The sequence below is a fragment of the Camelus dromedarius genome, chromosome X (genome assembly GCF_036321535.1).
Source record: "Camelus dromedarius isolate mCamDro1 chromosome X, mCamDro1.pat, whole genome shotgun sequence".
Taxonomy (NCBI): Eukaryota; Metazoa; Chordata; class Mammalia; order Artiodactyla; family Camelidae; genus Camelus; species Camelus dromedarius.
The window spans coordinates 80,058,175-80,081,763 of record NC_087472.1 but is presented as its reverse complement, the minus strand read 5'-3'; the positions used below and the strand labels follow the sequence as shown (position 1 = coordinate 80,081,763).

Genomic DNA, 23,589 nt, shown 5'->3' with positions numbered 1-23,589 from the left:
GCTTGGAACTGTAATTTGAGCTTGGAAAACTTACCTGTTGTAGATTTGTATAGGAATGGATAATATGCTTATTTTAACTTTTGGTAGCATGGAAGTGTAGAAAATGGCTTGACATCACTTGCAATTCAAGCAACATTAGTCGTCATCAAAATAATTTTACTGAAGTATAAGTTTCATGTGTTAAGTGCTGTTTTATCTTGTAATTGGTGAAGTTCGTTAAGACATATTATCAAGTCTCCTACAAAAGCTAATTTCCAAAGCCATTCATAGTTTAATAATAGTGGTTGAAGGCTGTTCTCATTCAAAAATTCTCAATTTTGTTCTTGAGCTGAAAAGAATCACAAGTGAACAACAAGAACTGCTATGTGGTAGAACAAGTCAGGATATTCAGTTTCTATTTCCGATAAAAATTCACAGAAGAGGCCATGTGAATCAATGAAGTTAACATTGACACTACTGGCTCAATAACACAATAAGTTCAAATACTACCACAAAGTAATTACCGATGAATAATGTAATAAATAGCCGTAGACTTTGTTGTTTGATCAAATGAGCAATTTTCTGTTTTACACATATTTTTACTACCATTGCGTGTAACACATCTTAGCAGGTTCCTCTTCATGTTGTATGGAATCAGTATTTTTTCAGCTTCTTTGAAAATATTTTCCCCTATTGTTGTTCCATGCAGACTATTCACAGAAGCTAATTCTTCAGTCATTTAAAACAAGGTCTTGATTCTTCAAATGAACAATTGAGCAGTATCAGTATTACCTGTTAACTCATGAAGTGCCAAGGAAAACCACTCAGTTAATTGCTTTGTTTTTTAAACTGACTATTGATGTTGTTCTCAATGTTCTCAACTCTTCAAGCAACTGTTCTAGCTGAAAGTCTAATAGTCTTAAATTTGTTTTCTCTGAACACATTACTTTGGCTATTGCAATCAGACACAATTTAATTAAACAGGTTTCCTCCTTTGGCTAAGAAACGAGCCACTCAGAAAATTACTTTGGTTGCAGCCTCATATTCATTTTTTAAGTTTTGTGAAGAAACTCTGCTGTGATGAAATATTCTGTTTTAAATTCTCTAATTGTTCTCACTGTTGTTCTCCTGTCAGTTGGAAATATTGTGATGAGTGTAGTCTGATCATGTTGACATATAGAGTACTCTTTTAGCAAAACTATAGTGTTATTGCATAATAAGTGCTAGGCTATCAAATTTGATAACAAAATAATCCACACTCCACCATGCCTTAAGAGCATGACATATGAAGTCCTTTTTCTCTTTTTTTCTGGTTTTGGCATGATAGGTATACACTGGTCATAAAAAGAAATGTCATAGTGTTATATGTGTGGCACTTGAAACACTGCCAAGTTATATCAGCATCACTGTGATTTGTAGGGCACTCAGCAGCAGGGCAAAGAGATGAGAGCACCACATACATTCTCTGTTGCAACTATTCAACTCTCTGTTGTTTTGTGAAAGTAGCCACAGATGACACATAAATGAATGAGCATAATTGTGTTCCAATAAAACTTTATGCACACCAAAATTTGAATTTCATGTAATTTTAATGTGTGATGAAATGGCTGTACAAATAAATATAGGTGGCAGGGTGGATTTGGCCTATAGGTTACTTGGTCTAGCAAAAGGGCTAGACCAGCCAGCTGGTCAATGTTCTTCGAGCTTGGTGTCAGCTGCTGAGCCCAAGTGAAAGGAAATCTCCTGTTTAAAGCAGCAGCACTAACATCAATAGCAACCTGGCTATTTCTGTGCCTAAAATCACCATAACCATTCATGTGATTCTTTAGTAAGCCTTGCTAGACTCTTCAGGGTTCTGCTTAATTTTCCAACTTTGACTCCCAATTCTTTCCTTATCCTTTTGGTGACAGCCATATTCAACTTCCTGAATTTACCAGAACTCTCATATTCTTTTGTATTTTTGCAGATCTGTTGCTGCTTCTGCCAGGAAGATACCCACCCCTGTACCCAGCCCCCAGTTTCCAATAATCCATCTTTTATCCTCTAGGAGCTTTATCTGGTACCTCTAGGCTGATAAAGATGCCTCTTCTCTGAGCATCCACAGAAATTTGGGCAAAGCTTATAGCACTAATCACTTTATTCTATAGTATAGAATTTACTTACATAACTCTCCAAGTAAGAGTTCAGGACAGGGACTGTCAACTTGGAATGTTTTCAGCCATTATTTCTTTGGACACCTTTTGGGCCCTGACCTATTTCTTCTCTCATTCTGGGATTCTGATGACACAGATGTTATATCCTTTATTATCATCTAATAGATCTCTGAGGCTCTGTTTATTATTATCATTTTTCAGTCTATTTTCTCTCCGTTCTTCAGATTGGTAATTTCTATTGTGCTATCTTGAACTTCTCTTATTCTTTCCTCTATCCCCTCCATTCTGATGATGAGCCCATACATTGAGCTTTAAATTTTGGTTATTATATTTTTCAGTTCTAAAATTTCCATTTGGTTCTTCTTTATATCTTCTATTTTTTTTTTTTTTTGCTGAAACTTCTTATTTATCTGCTAAGACTTCCTAGTTTTTCGTTTGTTTCAAATAGGTTCATAATTGCTCACTGAAACATTTTTGCGACTGCTTTAAAATCCTTGTCAGATAATGTGAACATCTGATTCACCTTAGTGTTCACATCTGTTGACTATCTTTTCTAACTAATGTTGGGATTACCCTGGTTCTTGGTATGAGTGATTTTTCGCTGAAACCTGGACATGGTGGGTATTGTAAGACTCGATCTTACCTAAATATTCTGTTTTAGTGGGCCTTTTCTGACATCACTCTGTTGGGGAAGGGAAAGCACTGCTTGTTACCACCTTGTAGAAGTGGAAGTCCAGGTTCCCCACTCAACCTTGGTTGACACTGGTGGAGGCGGGTGGTCTCCTTTCTACTGCTGGGTGTGAATGGCAGTTCTGGCTCCCCACGAGGCCTCTATTGATACCACTATATCTGGAAGTGGAGGGGGGGGGGCCTCATTACTGTTTCCCAAATTGCGTCCACTCTCACCATGGGAGTGGTGGCTTTGTTACCACTGGGCAGTGGTGAAAGTTCTGACTCTCCAGTAGGCCTCCTCTGATACCACAAAAGCAAGGAAGGGGAGTGATGCCTCACTACTGCTGGGTGTGGGTGGAAGTCCAGGCTCTCTAGTGCGGTGGTGGTGGGGGGTAGGATTTGAGGTGTTTAATTACAGCTTGGTAAGGGTAGAAGTCTAGGCTGGGTGTGGGAGTCAAGGCTTCTTCCAGAAGTCCTGAAACTATTCTGACAACTGAAGTTTTGGTAATAGGTGAAAATCTGTCTATACTTGGCTCCCTATCTCCCCTCAACTCTAACCCTGTGTTAATTTTTGTCACCAATGTGTTTGGACATCAGTTGGATAATCTTTATGACACCAGTAAGTGTGGGAAGAGCTGAATTTATTTTTGATCCTGACTTAAAGGACAAGTATAGTTCTATTTATAAGACTAGATAAGTCATCACTCTGCTACATGATTTTTTTATTGTCTGCATAGGTCATATGGCACTAACTTTATAAATGAACTACATGTTCCTAAATAGTTCAGGTTAAGTATTTAGTATTTAAAAGGAAGTTACATTTATTTTCCGATAATTGAGTGGGCTTCTCCTCTGATATTAATTGATGGTACTTACATGAGTATTAACACAATGTTGCTACACATGATGCACTAATCAGTCCATAATCTGACTCAGCATGATACAAATTTTATAAAATTTAAGAAGTTTGATTTATCTATGCATGTATTAGTCACATCAGCTTGGCAAACTCAAATTACTCTTCCCAGCTCCTAGTGTATTAGGTTATAATTATGAAACATAAATCAGTGCTAATTGATATAAGGTTTAATTTTAGAATAAAAGAGAGAGGTAGCAATGTTAGGGTTATATGCCCCAAATAAAAAGTAGATTAGGACTGCCTATGTGTTGGGCTTATAGGGAGGTTGAAGAGGGATAAGGAGGAAGTGATTGGTAGAGTGGTGATTAACACAGTTAGAACCCAGAATATGAAAGCTAGAAAGGATTTTAGAAATTCCAAGCTTCCTATTTTTTTGAGGTCTTTGAATGCATATTATGTGTCTGGCACTTTACCTAACGGCATTTAATCATGAAAATAACATTGTAAAGTGGCTCTATTTTCTCTTTTTTCACAGATGAGGGAACTGAACCAAATTAGTCTCATTAGTCAGATGAGACTAACTTGTTGAAGGTCACCCAGCTATCAAGTGGTAGAGTTAGGCTCTGAACCCAGAACTGCATGATTCCCCAGTTCATGTATCTTTGGCTCAAATGCTCTGCCTTCTCAACAGGTTTTTAGATTCACATTTCATAGAAATATTATAAAATTATCCATCCAACTTCCCCATTTCTCTCTCCAGTGAAGGACCTAAACCTAAGAGGTAACATACCTATTACACAAACATTTGACAGATTATAAGCTATGCAAGATCTAAAACATTAGTGATCTAAGGATCACGTTACTGTATAAAAATTGTCTCATGCTTCATGACGGAGGATGGATATCTGTAGTTGGATTAGACATACAGTTCTGGCTTAGAGGATAAGGAACTTTTCCAAGGACACAGCCTGTGCAGAGTTATGATTTGTATCCAGGTCTGCCAGCCTGACTTCAACCCCACCCATTGCAGCCACTCCATGCAATTCTGCTGCTATTACCTAGTAATGATTATGTAGAGGGAAAGAGGGTTTTGAGGGGTTGGGGGTGGGTAGCCCAATAATTCTTGGAAAGGACCTGAGTCAAGAATCACCAGCTCCAGGAAGACTGCCAAATACTGGCAGAATTCATATCCCTGCTTGTGCAAGTCTAAGTGTGTGTCTGTGTGTGTGTGTCGGGGTGGTGGTGGTGGGGGGGTAGACTGGTGTCAAAATCTCCCAAGCTTTGAAGGTCATCTGTTGTGACCAAGTTAACAATGCACATATTAATTTAGCTGTAGAAAATATTTAGCCTGTATACTCACCCATTCAAGTAAAAATGGAAAGGATATCGTAAAGAGTGGAAGAGGTGTATCAGAGAAAGTAATTAAACATGAAATGTAATCCATGTAAAACTATAGTTAAGTCTAGTTACTCGTCTCAGGGGGACAGTTTAAAACTGTCTGTGTGCAAAATCAGTTGGGATTTCCATAGCTTCTCACTGAATACTGCTAGGATTACTGAGTTAGCACTGAATTGTCTGCCTTATATTTTGAAATCCAAGTTAAATGTATCTTGTTTATTGGTTACATTATTGAAAATATAGAGTCCATGTTTATAATGGAAATCTTGTCTTCATATGTCCATTTATTTTTTTCCTATCCCTGAAGACTGGAGTTGTGCCCTGTAACAGTTCTATGAGACATATCTTACTAAACTTGTGTTTTGAAAAGTAATAGACCCAAGGCATGTTTTCCTTTTTCCCAATTATACTATAGATTGAAAGGTAGCCTAGCGACTTTTACTAACATCTGAGACACGGTCAGAACAAGAAAATGTTACTGCTGCCTAAGACATGCTTTTTTTGGGGGGGGGGTGGTGGTGGTAGAAAAGGGTTTTCTGGGCTGCAAGCTTCGACGAGGATCTTAATTATGTCTTCTCTCAGGCCTGTCTACAAGTAGCCCCAACTCTTCCATGAAGGCCCCACTGAGATCATAGCACTAGAAACCAACATTCTGGAGATCTCACTTAACAATTTTTTGGTCATTGCTTCTTCTTACATCACCATAATGAACTACTGATAAAAAGCCGATAGCACGAAAATTTGGCCCCAGAGTGCCGCCAACAGACCTTCGGCGGTGGGGATCCGTGGTCAGCGAGCCAGACCCTCGTGGGCGACTCTTCATTCCCTCGGGTCAGGGGGCCTTTCCCCCTTCACCTGCGGCGCAGCGAGGGGATCGGAGCCGGGACTGCAGGGATGGCCTAGGGCGGCGCCTGAGCCGCGGGGGTAGGGAGCCGGCGGCCGCTCCCCGACCGCGCTCCTCGCGGAGGCCATTATTTCCAGCGGTGCCAAAAGTGTGCGCCTTCTTCGGAGGACGGAGGTCACGGGCCGTGCGCCTCCTCCCAGCGACGCGACTCTTTATCAGGCCCTCCGGGGCCCGGGACCCCCGGAGCGCAGGATACCGGAGCCGCTGTCTGGGCCACTCCGGAGCACCCGGACGGGCAAAGGCCGTCCATGGCGTCCTTGGTCACGGCTCGCTCCCGCCGCGGGCGGTGCCAGACCTCGCCCTTCCCTATCGCTCCCCTCCCCCTCCCAAGCCCGCCGCGACTCCCGAGGTGACACAGCCCGGACCCTCCATTCTCTGCCCCAGTGTATTTAACTGGCACAACCAAACCGGCTGCTCCCTCTCGGTGACAACCCTTCCCCCCGACAGACAGGCCCGGCAGCCAACCACCGGCCAGAATTGGCGTGCGTCCCGCTCCCCGTCGGTGGCGGCCTCGGTGGGCGGGGCTCGGGCAGCTAGCAAGTTGAGTGGAGCCACGGCTGACGTGAGTCAACAAAGGTCACGTGAGGCGAGAGTGCCGCGTCGATTGGCTGTCCCGGCCGGGCGGGGAGGGGGGGTCACGGCGGCGGCGTGGGGTTCGCTGTGTGACACAATTACAACAACTTTGTGCTGGTGCCGGGGAAGTTTGTGTCTCCAACGAATTCCCCCCTGTGTCCCCCAGCCCCGCGCGCTCCGGCCATTCCCGTCGTCCCCGCCCGTAGCTGCCCCTCGCCCGCCCCCGCGATGTGACCCTACAGCCGAGCCGCCGCCGCTGCCGACTCGGGGGCTCCGCAGCCCCTGCCGCCGCCGCCTTTACCGCCGCCGCGTTGGGATTTTTCGTCGCTGCCGCCCGCGGCGGAGGAGGAGGCGGCGATAAAGTTGGTGTGCCGGTCCCGCGCGGAGATTGGGGGCGTCGTTGCGGGTCCCGGCCCGGGGGGGGGTGTCGGCGTTGGAGTTGTGAATTCGCTGCGTTTCCATGAAATCCTGCGGAGTGTCGCTCGCTACCGCTGCCGCCGCCGCCGCCGCCGCTTTCGGTGATGAGGAAAAGAAAATGGCGGCGGGAAAAGCGAGCGGCGAGAGCGAGGAGGCGTCCCCGAGCCTGACAGCCGAGGAGAGGGAGGCGCTCGGAGGACTGGACAGGTACGGGCCGCCGTCACCCGCCGGGTCGGCTCCGGACCGGCTGGCGCCGCTCTCCCGGGAGGCCCGAGCGCCGCTCGCCTCTGGCGGCGGCGGCGGGGCGGGCACCTCGGCTTCGCGCTCGGGGTGCTGTAGCCGCCGCCGGGGCCTCGGGCTCGGGCAGGGATGGGTCGATGGTGCTGCCGGAGCTTTAACGGGCCGCTTGTGTCTCTCCCCACAGCCGCCTCTTCGGATTCGTGAGGTTTCATGAAGATGGCGCCAGGACGAAGGCCCTACTGGGCAAGGTAAGGCAGCCGCGGGCCGGAGCGCGGACACGGTCTCCCCGGCCGGCGCCCCACTCGCCCCGGGCTCCGCGGCTCCGCAGCTCCGCAGCCGGGCTGGCGCTCATTGTGGCCGCGAACGATGGCCGAGGGGCTTCCGGAAAACTATTTCCTGCCGCTGCTCTTCCCCCACCCCTAGATGCCTCGCTGGCTCCCTTGCGAAATCGCCCTCTCCTCTCGTAGCTGGAGGAACAGAGACGGCAGCGCTTTGGGGCCGAGCTGAACCGGGTGGACAAAATTGCCTGTTATTTTATGGCTTTTGTGGGGGGTCGACCGATGAGCTCCCCGAGCTGCCTGTTAAAGAGTCAAGGGATCGTAAATGTGTGCCGATGTCCCCGCATTTCCGACTTAACTTGCCTCCTGTGGTTTTTATTCTTTTTCTCCAGGCAGGCTGCTCGTGAAGTCTACTGGTAACCAAACGTTTGGGGCTTTCTTGTGTCCCCGCTCCCAGAAGGGGGAAGTTGCACGTAGTTTAGGGCGGTGGAGAGTTTGCATTGGGCCGTTGACGGGCATCTCGATAGGTCTGTGTTTTACCTGAAGTTAGGTGACTTGTTTACTTTTTTGGGTCTTTCGGCCATAGAAACCCTACAGTTATCTGTGAATGTGTTTTCTTCTTGGAGCCTCGGTTTCCTGTGTGTCTGACAGTGGAGGCCAGGGGGGAATTCGGGGTGTAGTCTCTGTTTATTTGTGTGGAAAGTTCTTGGCACTGTCATTTAGTTAAGTAATGGCTGCTCCTATCGGCCCAAGATGGCGGGACAGGGTGGGAGGAGAAAGTGAAGGGGGGGGTTTGGGGGAGGGAGGAGAGGTAAACATGGAAATAAATAGTAGCGAAGAATAGGCCTCTCCTTCAGAGTGTGTAGCTCGGTGGTGTTTAATAAAAATTACCCACGATTATTTGCGCCTGGAATTCTGGTACCTTTCTCAGGCTCGGAAGCAGCATTCATAAGCCTGGTAAATGCTTATCAACCTGTAGCACATTTAGTTACCCATCCGTAAGCTATTGAACAAAGGCTGTGGAGTCTCGATCTGCCTGCATCAGTTTGTGTCTCTTGACCAAAATCTGATCGAAATGATTATCGTATGCTTGCTTCTTTATTTGGACCCTGAAACTTGCACCGTGCGCGATAGGTGTTGCATCCATTTGACATTTTCTTTTCTAGCTGAAATCAGTAGCTTTGCATTTGACACTTAGTTTTATTGTTGCAGTTGAGAAGGAAGTTAGAAATGACTAAAGCCTAGCATTTTATTCTTAAGTTGAGATTTTAAAAAATTTAGTTGTCCTGAATTTTTGTCTGTAGTTTGGTTTAGAAGAGTCGCTCGTTTCTTTTATCTGCAATTACACTTCTGTTTTTGTTTCAAAGTAACTTAAGTATATGGGGTTTTGGACACAAATAATGACCAGAAAGCTAAACAGCCATAATCTTTTTCAGTAAGCCCAGTTCCTTTGACTGACAGAGAAAAGTTGAATTAAACTTTGTGTAGGTATTAATTGGCTTCCTTAAAATTATTGCCGGGAAAATCAATAGTGACTACGTCTGAAATGATTTAAGCATAAATGGCTTAAGCCTTGAGTTTTTTTTGTTTTGCAACCTCAGTATTTAAAATATTTTATTAAAAAGTGCTCGGTTACTGTCAAAGTTGTCATTCCAAAAGGCCAAGCAAAATATTTAATTTAACTTAATAAAATTTAAGGAGCATTACTTTATTTTGAAGTGACTGTTGCCAGTCTAATGGGGGCTGGTAAAACTGCAAAGATAATACATTTGGAAAAGTTTGGCTAAATCTATTGCTTTTGGTTATGGTAATGAAGAAATAAATGGAATCTGATGTTTAATGTGGATAATGTGTAAAATGCTAGGTGATTTCATGTCTCAGATTGCTTGTATTTAGATAGATTCACAGTGGATCGTGCTTAACATTGTATTTCAGATTATAACATTGAACCCGGTAGTTATTATGCATAATTGAGTTTAAATAGTAAAAGGACTGAACATTTTCAAGTATTTTTTGTGAAAGTGTGCATTACTTTCACAAGTACAGTGACGTCTTATAAATGAGAAAGTAGCGAAGCTTCATTATGTTTTGCGGAAGAATTAAGGCCTCATAAAATACCAGGTAATTTGATAAAGTACTAAGTATTTTGTTGAGCTAAAGAAAAATATTCTTCATTACTCCTGACCCCGTACTTGTGAGGTCCTGCCTGTTTAGGTCAAGACTCATAAGCCTTAACATTAAAATAAAACACTCAGGAGCTTGTGCCTGAAACCTCATGCACTTCTTGGTTGCATCCTTGTGAGCCTGAACATACCAGTGAGATGTGTAATGCAAAGCTGGATGATATTATATAACCTCACACCGGGTGTTTGAATTAGATTCTGAATAGAATGAATGAGCCGGATTCCTGCTATAGGAAGTATTGAATTATTTAGTTTCATCCATCTTTTGAACAGTCCTGGTAAACAGCATGTTTTTTTTGTGGAATGTTGAGCTGTGTTGGTTTTCAGAATTCTTATTCTCTGAAAGTCTTCAAAACAAGAGTTGGCTTTTCTTTGTTTGGGTAGGTTAAGGGTACTTACCTAAGGGCAGATACTGGAACTGAGTAACTCTAGGATTCTCTTTTTAGCTATGATTTTTGTCATTACCCACCCTCCCCCTCCAAACAAATTTAGTCTGCAATTTGTGTAACTTTTTTCTTTCTGACAGAAGCGTAGCTATTACTACTTGTTTTCAAAAATTCTTATTCCTATGTTATTGGATCCTCTTTCAAGTTTTAAAATTTAAATTAGGAGGTTTTAAAAAAGTTAACTCTTAAAAGCTTTTGGAAAGTTTAAAACATATAGTAAGTATCTCTTACTTGTCCAGAAACTTGTATGTTCTTCTTTTTAGGTGTGAGGATACTTTGTCCAAACTGCTGATTTCTTTTAGTCTCTGAATGTTTTTGTAAGATAAATATAAATTAGAGTCATTGAAAGAATTTTTGGTTGTATGATTGCCATTTGATACACAATGCTTAGAGTTTTTAATTTTAAATAATTAGTAATATGGTATATTATTTTGTTGTAATACCTTTATCTTTAAAAGATTGTAATCAGCAAGTGGTTGCTTAATCACAGTTCTTGAAGTGTCGCATGATCTTGACCACTTTCCTCTTCAAAGTAATGCTGCTATTAATCTTTTGGTGACATAATAATTCAAGATTCTTATTTTTTAAAATTATAGTGCAGTTACTGATAAGTAATTAAGTAAAACATTTTAACAGAAATTAACTGTGGTGACTTTCAGTACATTTTTGAAAATCTTTTTGGTTTAATCTTATTTTCAGTTGATACAGATTTGAGTTAAAGTTTAATGTAATATAATATATAGCATGAATGTAGTAATACTATACATTTGCATTTATAGTGATAATATAATGCTACAGAGTTGGGGGATCTTTGTCACGGAATTATTGCTAAAATACATAGTTGTTCATTTTGAAGTAACTATATTATTTTAAAGTTTGTATTAAATACTCTTACTGGATTTTTTTTTTTTGAAATTCTGCTAATCAATAGAAAGATTATGTAGAGTATCTAGAAGTAGATATGGATTATTTACCACTTTAAAATGTATGTGCTTTCTTTTCCTCGGAGATAATTAATATTAAAATAGTTGGAATTTAAAATTTTGGGGAAATGGAAGCAGTTTTAGGTCCATTAAGGCATATATTTTCCCAAATTTGGTTTGCTTGCATGTAGATGGTAAGGGAAAATTACTAGGTCACTTGTAGAGGTGGCTTTTTTATACTATAATATTTGGATGTTGATGACGTTTAAAATTATTTTATATTATGTGTGTGTTTTATTTGCTGGTGAGGGATATATTCATTTCTAGTGTTAAAGAAGGTTAGTGTGTGGGTTACAAAAGTAACTACAGAATAATGTCATGCTTTGTGTTTGAAAATTAGGTCTTTAATTTAATGCATCTTAAAAACTATTTTCTAGTTTGGAGAGTTGTAAACAATTGCAGCCGTTATTATTTACCTGGACAAAGTCTCATGCTGCTACTACACGTTTCCTAAAACTTTGATACATTCCTGATGATAAAGATATAGTAAGAGATTATAGAAAATGCTTGCTTATCTGGCCGCAAATTATAATTGCAGGAATATATAAACGTGCTCTTTTTAAGTTCTGACTTTTTCCCCCCACTGGATAGTTCTTTCCGTAGAATCAGTTACAAATTCAAATGACTAGGGAACACATTCGATTGCCACCTCTATATATTTCAGGTTGTTAAGAAAAACTGGCTGAGGGATGATTTTTTGTGATGTAGGTGGTAAAGTGGAATGATGGGCCATACGCTTTAAACCAAAGTGAAGGTTCATTGCTCGGCTAGCTACAGAGTAAAAAAAATCTTTTTCTGACTTGGTTATGTAACGTTTAGTTTTTATTTATGTAATACCAGTATCATTTTGCAGATTTGAAAAGGGCTTTTTTTGGTTAAGTTTATTTTTATTTGGAAATTCATTGTGATACTTTGAGCTCTTTGAAATTGATGTTAATGACTTATAACACTGTGCATTATTAATATTTTTGGAATGTGGTATTAAGAGCTAATTTATGTTACAGAAATACCACCAGATTGTCTAAGAATTGAAATGGTGGTTAGGTTATTTAGGACTCACATGTATTTTTCTGTAGACTAGTTAATTAGTGGAGTTTATTTAATGAATGCATAAATGACAGTCTTATGTACTCATACTGAAGCTTCATATGTAAGTGTATCAGTTTCCCATATTGACTTGAAATTTGTTGACAGTAAATTAGAGCAACAAATATTTGAGTACCCTAAGTGCAAGCCTATGCAGGGAATATGAAGATAACATAGATATCCCTTGTCTGCACTTCTGCACTGAAAACTTACAGTGCCTTAAAAGGGTGAGGTAAGTATAAGGATGACTAACAGAAACTTCAGTGGCAGAAGAGAAGTGTAAAGTATCCTGAAAGTTTATGAGAAAGATCGATTTAATAATTTACAAGTTAGAAAGGCTCTTTCTTTTTTCTGTCACTCATAAAAACATTGTTTAGCAAGCATGCGCAAAAGCACAGGAACCTGTTTGTGAAGCTTGACAAAGTCCCAGCTCTTTGTCTTTGTAGGCAGTCAACAAGGACCTTGCTGGCAAGGTGGCATATGTAGCAGTGTGTTAGCAGCAGTAGGCATTAGCTCCAGAATCACCTGGTCAGTAGAGAAACACAGAGCTGCGTGGGACTTCTAGATGATATGTGCACTCTGGAGAGTTTCGGGATCCTGGATTTGCTGATTCTTAGACTCTGTTCATGCAGAGGTGGTGATGCCTTCTAGCCAAGCCACATTAACTTGAACATCATTCATTTCACTGGTCAGAATTTACTTTTAACACCCTTTGTGCTACCCGACACATTTCAGGGCTGACTAATGTAAAGGCAGGAGAAGCACTGCCTTTGTGGAGTGTTGTCCTGTCCTCCTCCTGTCTCTCATTTTTAGATTTAACTCTACTGGACTGTGTATTCCTGATTTGGGAATTTCAAAAGTTAACTAACAGCCTCTGGATTTTAGATTATTAGAATTAACTTCAAAAGTTAACTCATAGTTGCTAAGTTAAAATTAACTAAAGCGCATGAGACTCACTGTATTCTGATGTATTTTATTTTACTTTTTCTTGAAACATTTAATGAGAATTTGTATTACGTAACACATTCTGTGTCAGACATTTAAAACTCAATTATTTCATTAAATTTTTATAATACATGAGTTAAATGGCGGGTATTCACATTTGTGAGATAATTGCACAGTGGCTTCTGGGCTAGCTTAATTTACAAACAGCATCTTCCATTTATCTAGGTATATGTTTCAACAAATTATGCACTTGGAACACCAGACCGTAGAAGACAAAAGCCTGCCTCTTAGCTCCTCACATCTGGGGACTTTTATGATCTGCACCTTCTTTCCCGAGGTGGGTGGTGCTGAAGGTGGGCAAGACATTGATGGCTCCTGCAAAAATACTACTTGCTTTTCTGGACCCCTGTTTTCAGTTAATTAGTTTACTCTTGAGTCCGTTGTAAATTGAGTTTCAAAGTACTACTGTAGATTGGGCCTCAGTCTCTTATTACCAGGATGGGAATTGTTTCTTGATTGTGTTTCCTGGAGATGGTGTTTCTTGATTTTGTTATTAACACGGAATCTTTTAATTTTGTTTAGGAAGACATGATTTGAAATCAGAATTTTGTTTTTAGCAGATGTTCAGAGGATCACCTGCCTGTGTGTTCTGTCCCTCTCTGATCTCATTTTGTAGTAATACTTAACTTTGTTATGAGTTCCTAACTTGGGATCCTTGAATGAGTTGAGTGTTCATGGGTCAATTTAAGAAATTCTCTTGACAAAGTTTTGAAAGGATGCTCAAGAAGTAGTTAAGTAATGATTATCTTGGAGTACAACACAGCTCTAGTGTGAGGAGGAGAGGAGTAGATTTTGAACTAGATTTCTATACTGCTGTGGGTTTTTTTTGTTTGTTTATTTTTAAACCATAGATGTGCATTACCTTAAAAATAATAAAATAAGCACACTGATAGTATACCAGAATTAAAACATGGATTTTATACTACCGTATGTGTAGTTAGAGATACCTGTAAAGGCCTTGTTGTGAAGTTGGGATACTTCTGATCTTTATGGTCCTTCAGTGGGGATAGGAGTAAACGAAGTAGAGAGGTACACCTTGTTGGTCCTATTTCTTTGTATTTTATTTAGGTGGCTTTGATATAGTTGTTGTATACTCATTCTTCATTTTGATCTTTAGCATCTCTTTCATTGATGACTTTATTTTGGGGTCTGATTTGGCCCGGGCTGACATTTGGGACCTAATTAAAAACTATAACCTGGAAAAGTGGATATAATCCCTTATTTAGACAGTTTTAGGTTTCTTAGCCAAATTATGGGCTGTTTGCCACTATCTTCTATAAGCTTTTATTTATTTTCTCTTACCCATTTCTTCCTTTTATTCTGCCTTTTCTCTTCTCTAGATTGCTAAGATTTGTCATTCTGTTGTGAATGTGTTCTTGATTTTTGTAGTTTCATCTGTGGTAGTATTTTGTCTGTGTTAAAATAAATAAAAGATGCTATTGCTAACCTTATTCTCAGGAAGAAGATTGGGCTTTGTTATAGTTAAGAGTATTATATAAGGTCATCTAATTTAATTTAGAACAATGGAAGAAACCTTTTTAGATAAAGGATTGTTTTCAGACTGTAGGTCTATTACATTATGTTCTTTAGCTCCTTTTAAAAAAAAACTGTTTATTATAGAAAGTTTCCAATATTTTCAAAAGCAGAGAAAATAAACCAGCCAACCATCACTGATCATTACCCAGCTTCAACAATTTTCAACTCATAATCAGTCTTGTTTCATCTGTGTTTTGCCCCTCACTGCCATTATTTTGAAGGAAATCTCAGATATCAGTCATATCATTTAATCCATAGATATTTCAGTTGGTCTCCGAAACATAGCCACAATGCCCTAATTACACATAAAATAACTTCTTAATATCAAATATCCATGGGCCTTGATTTTTTTTTTTTTCCTGTATGGAAGTTAAGGATTAGTTGCTTGGGAATTGAGTAGAAAACAGATACTTAGCTGAATATGTGTGAGTTTGTTTGTATTTTAATACTGTGGTAGAATTCTGTAATAGAATATTACACAATATGTGACAAAAGAGATAACTTTTCCTAAAAACCTTATGAATCTTAGTTGCTTAAGTCTGTTTGGATAGTTTGTATATTTAGGGGAAATTTGTTTTTAGGATACAGTAATTAAACGTAGGTTTTTGATTTCAGGTATCAGAATGAGAACTAGAAAAGCTTTTACTTTGCTTGATTGATTTGTGAAACGTGTGCTGAAGCACTGTGAGTGAGGGACTGTGCCAAGTCCTGGGGCAGCAAATAAGACCTGGCCTCTGTCCCTGCAGTCTGTGGAGAGAGATGGACAGACTGAGTGATCATGTGATGTAGTTAAGTACAGTAAACAAGATATATGCAAAATGCTGTGAGCTCTCAAATGCTGGAGCAATTATAACATTTAAAACTTCTGACTGTGGGTAGTTTATCCACACAAATTTCCAACATGTTGGAGCAGTTAGTTTAGATTGGAGAAGTGGGTGAGAGAAGTGGTACAAAGATGTGACATTTTGGTTGGTCTTGGTTATGAAACATGAGTAGAAGTTTAGCAAGAGGAAAAAGAGGGCAGAGAGTTGAAGGTGAGACGATCACTGGTGTTTGAGGAGTTGTGAATAGTTTAGTGTGGATAGAGGGTAGAGTGTCTTAGTAGGATTGGGAGGTCTTAGAAGGATTGGGAGGAGGTAGTTGAAGGTTCCCATCACTGTAAGGCCATAGGATGTTTTGGGAAGTCATTGAACTGAACTCTGCAATCAGGGGAAGTGACGTGACCAAAAGTAGATTTTCTGGGACTATTATTGACTACAGTGAGAGGGATGAAATGGAGGGAAAAGGAACCTAGTTGTGAAGCATTGATGGATAGATAGCACTGCATGGATTTTTAGAGTCGAATTCTGTTCCTGCCACTTACTGGATGTATGATCTTTGGGCAAATTATTTTACCTTGCAGAAGCTTAGTTTTCTCATCTGTAAAATGGAAGTGGGTAATAGATTTCTGACACGCTACTGCATTTTGTGTTAGGAGAAAAAGGTACGTAGAGTGCCTAGCATTGGGCTTGGTGTGGAAGGTGTTCAGTACAAGATAATACGTTATTATCATCTTGGAAAAGACATTTTAAAAAAATGATGCTGTGGTTTAAGAATGAGGGGGAAGATAGGCAGATTTGAGATCTCTTGAAAACGCCCTTCCTTGACTTTCCTAACATCTGGCTACTTTGGCATTCCTTCTGTGTCTCTGACCACATCTCAGTTTCCTTTGCAAGGAGATTCTATTCTAGATCCTTATTTACTCACTCTGCTCCTTGCTTGCATGTATACTTGACTGCTACTTGATTAGTTTACCTGGGTATTTTTGAAGACACCTTAAACTGAACATATGCAAACTGAATTTATCGTTGTCTTTTGACGTCCCTTATCTTAGTAAATGGCTCTTATTGCTTCCCTTGCCAGAAACCTTAGTTTTTTAACTTCTCTTTTTCTTAATCTATCAAGTTCTGCTAATCACCATATCTTGACATTTCTACCTCTTAAGTTTCAAATCTGCTTGTTTTTCTCCATCCTTACTGCTAACATTCTAATCACAGCCATGATCCTATCTTTGACTTTTGAAATACCTTCGTACAGTGTTTTTGGATAGGTATACTTGTACATAGTACAAAATTGAAAAGTTACGTAAAGGATTTTACAGTGAAAAGAAAATCTTCCTCCCACGTCATCTCCCAGTTATTTAGTTCCTGTTCTCAGGCAGCCACTGATAAAAGGTTTATTGGGTAACTTTATATTTCAACACATAGACAAGCATATTCTGTTGTATTTTTTCCCACACAAATGAGATCGTACGGTATACAAATTGTTAAAATGCTGTGTTAATTTTGCTTCTTACCATATGAAAGTATTGTTTTTATATTGAATTGTCTTAGGTGTGAGAGTTCTCTGTCATTCAAGTAGTGAGATGTTGGTGAGGGGATTGGTTTGAGTGATTAAGTTATTTTGATTTTGAGGTTCTATTTCTCCTTTTATACATGGTATTTAAGGAAGAAATTCTTCAACATGCAAAAGTTTTAATTGAAAATATGTTCACATGTGTTTTCCTAAGATAGGAGTTGCTTAGTTTTATATGCTGTGAACTGTCAGTTGGAATAATTGGCAAATTTTGCCTTTATATTTTGGTTTTATTGGTGTGACTGATTGTCAGGCTGCTGGAATACTAATTTAATTTACTCCCTGAATGTTGAAAGAAGTAGCCATAGTTTATACTATTTAATATCTTGTATTTGCAGGAATCATTCACCTTCTTGATTTATTCTTGCTTTTTATTATAGAAAAGGAAAAATAGGTAAACTTGTGTTCTTGATTAGTCAAAAATAGTACAGTGGTGTGTTATAAGCTTATAGCAGAATATTTTTATTTCCATTATAGATTGACTGGTGGTTGAGTTAGAACAATGGCACTTTACTTTTTTGAGGTCACTAACCCTTTGAGGGTCAATGTAGCTGTATACATTTTGTGTATGATTTTGGGGGAGTGTGTGGATCACTTTGAAACCCAACTGTGTACTCCATTATTTTCAGTTTAGTTTACTTTATTCTTGGGTAGAGGTATTAATGATAGGAGTATGTTGAGGAGAAAAAAAGCTTTAGAACCATTGGATTCGTTATGCTTAGATGGCATGGATTTACCATCCAGTTTTGTGGTGTTCTATGACCACTTCACATATTCTCTCAAACTCTCCTCTATTGATTATAAGGGTTCTAGGGGAAGAGAATGTGGACTGATCCCTAGCAAATGTATTGCTCTAACTGGAAAAATAGCTGTAAGCACATGGCCCCATTAAGATTGTTAACAGGCTTTAGTATTGTTTCTTCAGCCTGGGTGCTCAAAATGCTAGTTTGATTGGGAGGCTGTATACTGGGAAGAACAGTGGATCAGAAAACCGAAGACCCGTGTTTTAGGGTTTGCTGCCTACTTTAGTTGAGGCACTTCCTGATTTATTGAATGTAAACTTTTCCTGTTGAATTTTGCTCTGTGTGTGTGTGTGTATGTATGTATGTATGTATATGTATGTTTGTATGTATCTATGATTATATTTTCATTATTAGCCTATCTGTTAAAAAGATAGATTTGGAGTTTGTAAGTTAGACTCAGGGTATAACTCTTAAAAAAAATTCTTATTTTTTATTGAAGTGTAGTCAGTGTACAATGTTAGTTTCAGGTGTCCAGCAAAGTGATTCAGTTATACATATACTTACATACATATATACGTATTTTTCAGACTCTTTTCCATTACAACTCATTACAAGAAATTGAATATAGTTCCCTGTGCTATATAGTAGGTCCTTATTGTTTATTTGTTTTATATATAATAGTGTGTATCTGTTAATCCCAAATTCCTAATCTGTCCCTTCTTCTCTTCTCTCCAGATTCAGGCTATAACTCTTAAAAGAAGCTTTTTTGGTAATACTTTTTCAAAGATGATCAATGGGTAGATATGAGGTGGGTCGTCTGTCATTGAAAGTGTTCACGTTTGCCCATTGACACTACTTGGCTTGGATATTGTAGATAGCATTCAGATATCAAAGGATAACTTTTACTGTTAAGTTATCTGTAATGATAATCCAACTCTTAAATAGTCATAATTCTATGAAAAGGGGTAGCTGGGTCCTGACTAGCTAAAAGGAAAGCTGGAGTCCTTCCAAATCTGATGTGTGTTTTTGGCTTTTGCTTTGTTTTGTTGGACTTGGTTGTCCTTACAGAAGTGGACAATCACATCACAGTTTGGGTATCATGAATACATTTCTATAAATGGAAATTTTTTTCTATTGATTTTTTAAAAAAATTGTTTATTTGGAGGTAATCGTAGATTCACATGCAGTTTTAAGTAATAATAGATCTAGTACAATATGACCAGGATATTGACATTGATACAGTCAAGATATGGACCTGTTTATCATGACAGTTATCTGTTCTGTTGTCCTTTATGGCCATATTAACAACACCCCCCTTGCTCCATTTCTAACCCCTGACCAACACGTATCTGTTCTCCATTTCTATAATTTTGTCATTTGAAGAATGTTATATAAATGGGATCATACAGTATATATCATTTTGGGATTGCCACTTTTGACTCAGCAGAACTCCCTGGAGATTAATCTAAGTTGTCGTATGTATCGATAGTTTGTTCCTTTTTATTGCTGAGTAGTATTCCATAGTATTGATGTGCCACAGTTTCTTTAGCCATTTACCCACTGAAGGATGTCTGAATTATTTCTAGTTTTTGGTTATCGCAAATAAAGCTGCAATGAACATTTGTGTACAGGGGTTTTTGTGAATATAAATTTTCTCTGGGATAAATGCCCAAGAGTGCCAGTTGCTAATAGTTGCCTGCTTAGTTTTATTAAAAAACTGCCAAACTGTTTTCCAGAGCAGCTCTACCATCTTACATTCCCCTCAGTAGTTCCCACCAGTGTTCTAGTTTTGTTGCATCCTTGCCAGCATTTGGTGTTATTACTTTTTCATTTTTGGCATTCTGATAGGTGTGTAATGATAGCTCATTGTGGTTTTAATATGCATTTCCCTAATGGCTAGTGATGGTGAATATCCTTCATGTCCTTATTTTCCATCTGTGTAACCTCTTTGGTGAAATTTCTGTTCATGTCTTTTGGATTGTTGATTTGAGGCCTTTTTCTCTGATGTAAAAATTTGGTGCTATAAATTTACCTTTTAGCACTACTTTAATTATGTCCCACATATTCTTATATGTTGTATTTTCATTCATTTCTATGCATTTTAAAATTTCCTCTTTGAGCCATTGAATATTTCCTAGTGTGTTATTCAGTAAGTATTTGGAGATACGGAGATTTTCCTGTTTTCACTCTGTTACTGATTTTTAGCTTGATTCCATTATGATTAGGGAATTTGTGTAATTTTCATTCTCTTAGTTGACATCTGTTTTATGACCTAGATGATCCATGGGTGCTTGGAATGAATGTGTTTTCTGTTGTTGGAGTGTTGTGTACATGGCAATTAGATGCTATTGGTTGATTGTATTCTTCAGTTCTTCTATATCCTTGCTGATTTTCTGTCTGTTAGTTGTGACATTTGCTGAGACAGTCGTGTTACCAAGTCGTCAACTTTAACTGGGGATTTGTCTGTGTTCCTTTTATCTCTGTCAGTTTCTGCTTGTGCTTTAAGGCTCTGTCTTTTGGTATGTACATAATTAGGATTCTTGTCTTCTGGTGGGTTCTCTGTATCATTATGTAATATCTCTCTTGGCCTACTAAAATTATTAGTAATTTTACTTGCTCTGAGGTCCACTTTACCTGATAGTAATGTAGCCATTCTTGCTTTTTAAAAGAATTAATATTTCCATGATAAACAGTGTATTGTTAGATCATTTTTAAAAGTCTGTTCTTCCAGTCTCTTTTAATTGGTATATTTAGACTTTTCACACTTAAGGTAATTACTGATATCTTAGGGCTTAAGTCTGCTATTTTATTATTATTATTTTGTTTCTTATTTCTCATTTCTTTCTTGTTTCTTACTTCCCTAGGGGTTATCTAGATATTTTTTTTGATTCCATCTTGATTTGTAGTGTTTCTAAGTATATCTCTTTCTATAGAATTCTTAGTGGTTGCCCTCAGTATTGCAATATTCATATGTAATTTATCACCATCTTCTGGTTTGGATGTTACACTGCTTCGAGTGAAGTGCAGTCCTTTACTTCCATTTAGGTTCTTTTCCTCTCTTCTAAAATATAATTTTCCTAAGTGTTTTCTCTGCATAATGTTGAACACCGTATCAGATAGTGCGATAAATTTTGCTTCAACCAGCAACCAGCAAATATGATTTATGAAACTCTGCATTGCTTTATATTACACTTATTACACTCACCTCAGTGTTCTTTTTTCCTTCCTGAAGTCCTGGCCTTCTACTTTCCTTTCTACTTAGAGAACTTTTTTTAGTCATTCTTTCAGTGTGACTTTGTTAGCAGCAAATTCTCTTAGTTTTTCTGAGATTGCCTTTATTTTTCTTCATTCATGAAAGATATTTTTGCTGAATGTAGAATTCACAGGGTACAGTTCTTTTCTTTTCCTATGTGAAAAATGTGCTATTTCCTTCTGTTCTGTATGGTTTCAAATCAGAAATTTGCAGTCATTTGAATCCTGAAAGCAATTCATCATTTTTCTCTGGCCGCTTTCAAGGTTTTTTCCTTGTCTTTAGTTTTCAGGAGTTAAGTAATGATGTATTTTGGTATGCATGTCTTTCGTTTTGTTTTAGTTGAGGTTCTTACATCTTTTTCTTTCTGTGGGTTAATGTGTTTCACTAAATTTTGGAAGTTTTTAGCCATTATATCTTAGGATACTTTTTCAGTCCCACTTTTCTCTTCTTCTGGGACTCTGGTAAGAAGCTTAGCTCTTATGTTTTTGGCTCTTGGGTCCCTGAGGCTCTGTCCATCCCCTACACCTCCCAGTCTATTTTCTTGTTTAGGTTGGCTAAGTTCTCCCCCCCCCCCCAAGTTGAAGTATTGTTGATTTACAATGTTGTTTCAGGTGTACAGCAAAGTCATTCAATTATACATATATATATTTTTCAGATTCTTCTCCATTATAGGTTATTACATGATATTGAACATAGTTCCCCATGCTATACAGTAGGCACTTGTTTATTTGTTTTATATGTAGTAGTGTGTATATGTTAATCCCAGACTACTAATCTCCACCCCCCCCCCCCCCCCCCGTTTCCCCTTTGGTAACCATAGTTTGTTGATCTGTCTTTGTTGTCTAGCACTTCCATTCTACTGTTGAGCCCATTGAGAGAATTTTATTTTGGTTATTGTATTTTTTAGTTTTATAATTTCCCTTTGATTCTTTTAAAATAACTTTGCTGAGATTTTTCATTTTCTCATTTGTTTCAAGAGCAGCTGTAATTGCTCGTTGAAGCATTTATTTGACTGCTTTAAAATCTTCATCAGAGGTAATACCTCAAAAACCTGGTTCATCTCAGTGTTGCATCTGTTGATTATTTTCTCTCATTCACTTTGTACTTTTCTGGCTTTTGGTATGGTGAGTGATTTTCAGTTATACTCTGGACATTTTGGATTTCATATTATGAGAATTCTGGATCCTCTTCTTTTTTATAGTAGGTAGTCTCCTTGCTGAGGTGTAGTGCCAGGACTGGGTGGCTCCATATGTTCAGCTTCTGGCTCGGCCCTGCTGACAACCACCCTGGTAAAAGTAGGGCACTGAGTCATACTGTCTTGGTCCAGACTGATGGATGCAAGTTCACATCCCCCCTTGTCCTCACTGATATCTTCTTGGCAAAAGTTGGGCACCAGTTTATACCACTTTGTTGCCTCTGAGTCTGGGAGGTGTAAGATCAGCTTTCTGATGGGTCATGCTTCCCAGCAAGACAGAAGTGGAGGGCTAACTCACACCACTCTGATGCTGCGGGGTGGAGGAGAAGCTCCCTACTTTGTACCGCTTCCCCTGAGTTGATGCCAAGTGGTGGGTGGTGGAAGCTCAGCTCCCTCTGGGCATCACTGGCACCCAGAGAACGTGTGAAATGGATTGTCGGCTGCTCCATCTTGCTTGACCTCTTCATTCAATCTTACTGCTGGGTGTGTTTGAAGGTTCAGCTCCCTACTGTTCCCTGCTGACACCAGGGGTGGAGGGGAAGGTGGAATGCTGACTGGTGCCAACTCATACCACCTTGTTCAGTCTTGTTGATGTCGGGTAGGGTGCTGTTTCAGTTCTTCTCTGGTTCATGCTGATACTAGGCGTGCGTGCGTGCGTGCGTGCGTGTGTGTTTTCAAGTGTAGTAGTGACTAATGCTGCCTCATACAGCTTTGTTAAGTCTCCTTGCTACTGGGTAGTAGTGGTGGCCCAGCTTGCTCTTGACCCTGCTAATGCTACCTTAAATGGGTGAATCTGAGCACCAGTTGTTTTCACTGGGTGTAGGGTGTGAAAGTTCAGCTCCTCTTTCAGTTTTGCTGTAACCCAGCAGGGGTATTGAAGCCCTGGTTCTGCAGGGCCAGGAAGATCTGCTTCCTGCTCAGCCTCTTCCATACCATCCTGTCTGGGGAACTGGATCACCCTCCGTGTGGGGAATAGAAGATCAACTGCTTGTTTTGTTGTGCCAGCACTGCCCTGGGAGTGGACTCGGATTGGCACTGCCTGCTCCCCACCCCAGTTGAGAGGAAGGAAGTATGGAAGATTTGCTGCGTGCTTGGCCTCACTGAAACTAGACAGTTTGCATGAGTGTGCGTGTGTATTTTCCATTGATGTTTGGCTGAAGCATGGTGGGTATTGCTAAAAAGGCTTCTATTGGCAGCCTACTTTTCCCCTAGTCTTTTTCCTAGGAGGAAAAGACTTTTTGGAGGTTTTTTGGTCTGTGACTTTGGTGGTACTAGATCAGGGGCTTCTGAAG

At 39.6% G+C, this 23,589-nt stretch overlaps 1 protein-coding gene across 10 annotated transcripts in view; it reads left to right on the top strand.

Moving 5' to 3' along the window:
* Positions 1-6,632: 6,632 nt before the first annotated feature.
* KDM6A (lysine demethylase 6A) overlaps positions 6,633-23,589 on the top strand; it is a 168,113-nt gene continuing 151,156 nt past the window's right edge. For 7 of the 10 annotated variants that reach the window (XM_031445379.2, XM_031445377.2, XM_031445374.2 and 4 more), the window contains exons 1-2: positions 6,635-7,162; positions 7,380-7,443. In XM_031445379.2, the coding sequence (XP_031301239.1) occupies positions 6,999-7,162; positions 7,380-7,443 (228 nt within the window). In that variant the 5' untranslated portion in view covers positions 6,635-6,998. Of the gene's footprint in view, positions 7,163-7,379; positions 7,444-23,589 lie in introns of all 10 variants that reach the window. The other 3 variants (XM_031445384.2, XM_031445376.2, XM_031445382.2) reach the window with 3 other exon arrangements.